This window comes from Podarcis bocagei, assembly GCF_964188305.1.
Source record: "Podarcis bocagei genome assembly, chromosome: 4".
In the NCBI taxonomy this organism is placed as follows: domain Eukaryota; kingdom Metazoa; phylum Chordata; class Lepidosauria; order Squamata; family Lacertidae; genus Podarcis; species Podarcis bocagei.
The window spans coordinates 89,759,296-89,765,723 of NC_138128.1; the positions used below are offsets into that span (position 1 = coordinate 89,759,296).

General features: G+C 43.9%; 1 protein-coding gene and 1 long non-coding RNA gene across 11 annotated transcripts in view; one reads left to right on the plus strand and one right to left on the minus strand.

The window, feature by feature from the left end:
* PPP3CB (protein phosphatase 3 catalytic subunit beta) overlaps window positions 1–1,617 on the plus strand; it is a 41,981-nt gene extending 40,364 nt beyond the window's left edge. For all 10 annotated transcript variants that reach the window (XM_081191716.1, XM_081191712.1, XM_081191714.1 and 7 more), the window contains one exon: window positions 64–1,617. In XM_081191716.1, the coding sequence (XP_081047842.1) occupies window positions 64–242 (179 nt within the window). In that variant the 3' untranslated portion in view covers window positions 243–1,617. The remainder of the gene's footprint in view (window positions 1–63) is intronic.
* A 456-nt stretch (window positions 1,618–2,073) lies between these two features.
* LOC308585842 lies at window positions 2,074–3,626 on the minus strand. Its single transcript, XR_014007618.1, has 2 exons — window positions 3,314–3,626; window positions 2,074–3,279 (listed from the first exon to the last, which is right to left on the minus strand). It is a non-coding gene; the product is annotated as an uncharacterized lncRNA (long non-coding RNA).
* Window positions 3,627–6,428: the final 2,802 nt, after the last annotated feature.

Sequence of the window (6,428 nt, forward strand, 5' to 3'; positions counted from 1 at the left end):
AGTTACTAAGAATACGCAGAGCTTTTTCCCATTACTGACATGTCTAATTTGCCTTTTGTTAAGCAATACGAGGATTCTCTCCACAACATAAAATCTGCAGTTTTGAAGAGGCAAAAGGACTGGATAGGATCAATGAGCGAATGCCGCCGAGGAAAGATGCTCTTCTTCAGGGTGGCATTAATTCTGTGAACGCAACAAATGCCAACGGAAACAATGGTGCTGGCAACAACAAGGCACAGTGACCATCGCATCTGCTTACTTACGTAATAATTCGTTGAGGACTGCTTCTTGAAAAGACAGTAGCCAAAACATCCCAGGGAGATGCAGTCCCCACGCTTTACCCGGAGCGAAATCACAACTTGATCTTACAGAAGAGAAGCCATGATGCTTTGGAGATGACAGCCACTCTTCTAAAAGTGACAACATGAATATTAACAGTGCATATTTGGAACTCACTTGTGGAGAGAGATCCAGGGACAAGCTTCTGCTGTTATCACTATAGACTTAGCATGTTACTTTTTTATCATTGTCAACACTTTTTATGTTTACAGAATGGGATTGTAGAGCTAGGTGGTGGGTTTGTGAGGTGGTTTTCTTTTGTTTTTAAATCGGACGTTCTAATGCATCCGTATTTATTTAATGGTCTTATGAACTGTCTTTAAATGATAGTTTTACAGTGGTCTTAAAATATAAATCTGAGGCTGCAGACATGTCTGTGTTTTAAATAAGTGAGGAAGAAATGCCAAAAATCTTAGTAATTATGTAAATTTCTGGTCTTGGGTATACTCCTGTTGCTAATTCTGTATAATGTTCAACATATTATTTTTAGTTAAAACTTATCAGAAGATTTCTATATAAAAATGTTTATTACTTGAACCATAGCTTTTGAAAAATATTTTAATTTAGAAACTTTTTTGCCCAACTTTTTGAGACTTTCCTCACACTTGAATGTTAAAAGAACTATTAACAGTATAAAAAAAAAGTTTAAAATTAAGGTACTTTGTACATTACGTTTCAAGTAAATTTGATTCATATCAGATCTGTAAAGCTTGGCTTTGTATTTTCTGTATGCATGTTTTAATTTTGCAGATATTTAATATATAGACCTAGGGTGTACAGGAGAAAACATCCTATAGGTTATGCAGCACAGCTGTTATGGGTATTTTTAGTTTATTGTATTAAAGTTGCTTAAATAGTTAATAATTGTTGGGCTGAGTGGCTGCAAGTGTGTCCTTTTAATTCTGTTTGGTTGTTTTTGTTTTGAACTTTTGGCCATACAATGCATAATTACTCTGGACATTATGATGTTAGTGAAGATATAAAATCAAGATGCATGTTATGTTTTTGATAGCTGAACTGTTCGGTTAAAATAAAATCAAACCATGTGTTGATCTAACGAATGAGGAACTGTAGTTAAATTCTCCCCACATTTTGTTACTTACCTTTCTTATTCTGTGGGAAGCTGTTGGAATCTTACGGCAATGGATTTCACCTGCAGTGTATTTGCCACAAAGTGGAACTTGTGTGTGACCCTAAGTTGGCTCTTTGATGCATGTTTTAAACCATTCAAGTATTTTATAATAAGAAGCGCACAATAAAGTTTGTGCATGGGCCTCATCTCGGATTGGTTTGCTTCTGTTTTTGTTTGCGTAATGAGGAACACAACACAATCAACCATTTTAGTTGACCTCCTGGGGGCAAATATCTGGAATGGGGAGGTTCCCAGCACATTTTAGAATCTTTGAAGTCCCCGAGTTAAGGAAGCCTCCCTATGTCAGAAGTTTGCTCCAACTTGAGGAAGGTGACAGGGGCAGAGCTGGTGTGCTCATTCCTACAATCCTTCCTCATATAGTTACTTGGATGTAGAGCAGTGCTGTACTTAATGAGACTATTATATGGTGGGTGATTAGATCTCAAGCACAGCTAACTAAAATGGCAAAGGAACATTTCATTTGTAAGTCAGTGATGGTTTTGCATGTATGGGCAATGTAGAGTTAGCAGCTCTTTATTAATGATGTGTGTAATTTGGGGTGGGGTGTTGTTTGTTTTTATTGATTTTTTTTTTAAAAAATAAAATTGAAAAGTAACAGCCATATTTGTGCCCAGCGTTCCCAGGCTCCTCCATCCCTATCACAGGTGACCTCCCATGACCTATGTCACAAGGTGGTTGTGAGGTTAAATGGGGAGAGGGAGAATCATGTACACCACCCCGAGGACCTTAGTGGAAAAGTGGAATATAAATGAAAGAAAGAAAGAAAGAAAGAAAGGTAAGCCCGCAGGTACAATACAAAAGCAGCAAAGAACGTCCACTTTCCAGTGTCTCATGTATACAATTATAAATGTGTATGAAATACAGTGGAACCTCTGTTGTCAAATGTAATCCGTTCTGGAAGACCGTTCGACTTCCGAAATGTTCGACAACCGAGGCTCAATCCCATTGAGGAAACCGAGAAATGTGCCCCAGAAGCCATTCAGCTTCTGATGCGCTCAAAAACCGAGGTTCCACTGTATATTGGGGGGGGGGGTGTCATCGCCTCCTACATCAATTAGAAGGTGCAACAAGTATATGCTATTTAACACCAATGCTGCTCCACAATAAAGGGTGGGGGGGTGAAGTGGGTGAGTCCACGGAATGTATGTACATAATGTGGGACAATACTGACTTTCCCCCCCTTTTCCCACAGGTTTATCTGAAGCTTCCACCTGTCCCAATCTGCTATGCCATTCACTAAAGAGGTGAGAAACAGCAATGTCTCTTAACTTGTGAGGTGGTTGGGTGGTTGGAGAGATTAAATGGTTAAATATCTGAAATATTTAACTGCAAGAAAATGCAGTTCCACTCAGCTGCATTTGTTGTGAATTGGCTGAGTGACTTGGCCACAGACTTATTCCATATTAATTTTATACCTTGAGATGTCCATCAAATGACTTATTTACGTGCATTACTTGAGGCACAGCAGCTGTCCCAGAAGTAAGATAAAAAACTGCACACAGTGCAGTTTTGTTTTCTTGGCGTAAAATACTGGTTCCTTTTAATGTTTGTGTCCTGGTGTCTTGAGGATGCCAGAGCAGTATAAACTAACAAGGGGCAGCCCTGCCACATTCTTTTAGCATCTTCACGTCCTTCTACAGTCCTGAACACAGACATAATTATTTCCAAATGCTTGTTAAGCATCTTCTCAATTTAGAACTCATTCCAACTGCTGGGAAGTACTATTAGTGGTATAAGCCTGATGGATCTGTCCAGATTTCACCCTCCCGGCATGGAAGGGCTCCTGTCTGTGAAGCTTTTGATATAGCAGAGGGATCTCACTGGTAGAAGGGAGGTGACTTGCCTGTTTCCAGTTCCCTCTGCAGCCTTCACACACTAATCCAGAAGGTGTCTCCGTCTTTCAGAGTAGGTTTTTGGAGGCTGCAGGGGAAGGGGAAACTGGCAAATGCCACCACTGTACTACATTGTGTTCTGGGTAGTTCCCACCAGCAGGAGCAAAGTCTGGAACCAAGCCTACTCTTAAAACCTCACATATTATTAAACTTGAAGCAGGCAAAGTTTTGACCTCCTTACTCTCTGCCCCTGCTAATGCAACTATTTCTGTCTGCTTACTCTTGTCTTGCTTTTTTCATCTCGTTCAAACGTACAGTGGTACCCCGCAAGACGAACGCCTCGCAAGACGGAAAACCTGCTAGACGAAAGGGTTTTCCGTTTTGGAGGCGCTTCGCAAAACGAATTTCCCTATGGGCTTGCTTCACAAGACGACAGCCCATAGGGAAATCTCCGGGACAGCGGGGAAGCGCAGCGCGTCTTCCCCACTGTCCTCGGACCTCCTCCCGCCGCCGGACATCGGAACGAAGCTCCGATGTCCGGCGGGGGGGGAACGTCTCCTCCCGCCGCCGGACATCGGAACGAAGCTCCGATGTCCGGCGGGGGGGGGAACGTCTCCTCCCGCCGCCGGACATCGGAACGAAGCTCCGATGTCCGGCCGGGGGGGGAACGTCTCCTCCCGCCGCCAGACATCGGAACGAAGCTCCAATGCCGGGCGGGGGGGGGGAACGTCTCCTCCCTCCAACGGACATCGGAACGAAGCTCCGATGTCCGGCGGGGGGGGGGGAACGTCTCCTCCCGCCGCCGGACATCGGAACGAAGCTCCGATGTCCGGCGGGGGGGGGAAACGTCTCCTCCCGCCGCCGGACATCGGAACGAAGCTCCAATGCCGGGCGGGGGGGGAACGTCTCCTCCCTCCAACGGACATCGGAACGAAGCTCCGATGTCCGGCGGGGGGGGGGAACGTCTCCTCCCTCCAACGGACATCGGAACGAAGCTCCGATGTCCGGCGGGGGGGGGGGAACGTCTCCTCCCGCCCCCGGACATCGGAACGAAGCTCCAATGCTGGGCGGGGGGGGGACGCCTCCTCCCGCAGCCCGGCATCGGATGGCTGTCCTGAAGACTTGGGGCGGGAGGAGGGTTTTCCTTCCCACCGCCAACATTCAGAATGCTGTTCTGAATGTTGGCGGTGGGGAGGAAAAACCCTCCTCCCACGCAAGCCCCGGTAACAGAGGGAAAGCGCTGCGCGCCTTCCCCTCTGTTCCCGTACCTGTCCTGAAGGCTTGCGGTGCGGAGAAAAGCCCTTCTCCGCACCGCCAGCCTGGCAAGCGGTTTCCCTAGGAACGCATTAATTGATTTTCAATGCATTCCTATGGGAAACCGTGCTTCGCAAGACGAAAAACTCGCAAGAAGAAAGAACTTGCGGAACGAATTAATTTCGTCTTGCGAGGCACCACTGTACATGGAGTTAAATATTACTAGCCCCTTAACTGTGAAGAACACTGGGTCAACATGGCCTGGGCTGCTGCTCCACAAGCATCTCCTTCACTGAGGTCCTCTCTCAGCGAAGACAACTGGTTTAGTTTTGGGTTATAAAGTTCTACTGTTAAAAGTTATATGAGAGTCTGTGCTCGGGTTCCTCACTGCCATAACTGGACTGAGTCCTAGATGTACTGGAAGAATGCAAACAGTTGTTGGATAGTCTAAATGTTCGAGTTTTAAAGCTGTCATTAGCACTGTGTGTTAGTTAAATAGGTGTTTGTTAATTCAGTGCTCATTAACACATTGTGTTAAGGGCTTTCCATGTTCACTCAAGCAACAAAATCCTGGGAAATGACCCAGCTTTGTGATTAGTTTCAACTTCCTTTGAGCTGAATGGCTGTCAGAGGCAGAATGTTAGATCCAAGTCCCAGATTTGTCTGTTCACGTTACAGGGGTACGCTAGTAGTACAGCTTAAAAATGTATGAGAATAGGAATTGGAAGGTAGGTTGAGGCTTCAACCCTGAGATGTCATCAGTCTGCCAGACAAAATCACTATTGTCTGTTTCAGCTCAGATTAGGAAACGCTTACTACATATTATACAGGTGAGTCTTTTTTGTATTTAATCACATTGTTAGTACATGTGTGATCTTCACTGTTTTGTTGTTTCTTCAGCTTGCAAGCCTCCTTGTGTATAGTAATATAGAGAGGCAGTATACAAATGAACAGTGAAATGAAATGAAATATCTCATGGCACTGAACTTTCCTCATATAATCAGGATGCGTAAACCTGAGTGCTGGAGAGGTCAAAAGTTTTGTAATAAAATTCCTAAATTTGGGCATACAGGGATCTTCCTCTGTAGATAGTGGTGGTGTATATTACTTCACTTCAATATGTGCTAAACTAGAGCTTTTCTGCTTGGGGCAGAATAACTAAGAGGACTCCCAAAGTCTGTCCTGCTGGCACCACTGTGCTTGAATAGTGAAAATGTTTCTATGACTAGCAAGTAACAGGGACTTTTGACAGCCCAGTTAGATGCCTCACTCAAACACACAGTAGCAATATGGGATCAGATTCTGGAGAAATGGTTCTTGAGTAACATTACTACCATATGAACAGGGTTTTGGTCACTCCATACAGTGGCTGAAGATCTAATTAAATCATAATCCTTTTAATCGATTGCTGTTCCATTTTATCAGTAGCTAGTATTTGCATACTTTGAAAACTGGAAGGGTGAAGTATAAAGCCCTGGCTTATGCACTTCAGGTTTCTAAATGAGACTGCAACAATGTGCTGCAGTGCAAAGAGCTGCAGGTTTCAGCTCTTAGTTGTTTTTTTAAATTGTTTTTATTAAAGATTTTCTTGGGTTACAAAAGTACATACATCTCTGTTTTGCATCATACAGTCCTTTCAACATATCAGTTCTATTCGATGTTGTATACAGTATAAGGTTGTGGGAAGAGAGGTGGGGCGTAGTAAACTTGCATTTTTACAGTGTATGTGCAAGGTTTTTGTGTCAGAATCACATGCATAGGTTCCCTTTCTATTCATTCATTCGTGTTCATGGGGGCTACAGTAAATTGCTACAGTAAGTTTTGTTTGTGCATGAAGGGTTGTTGGCTCA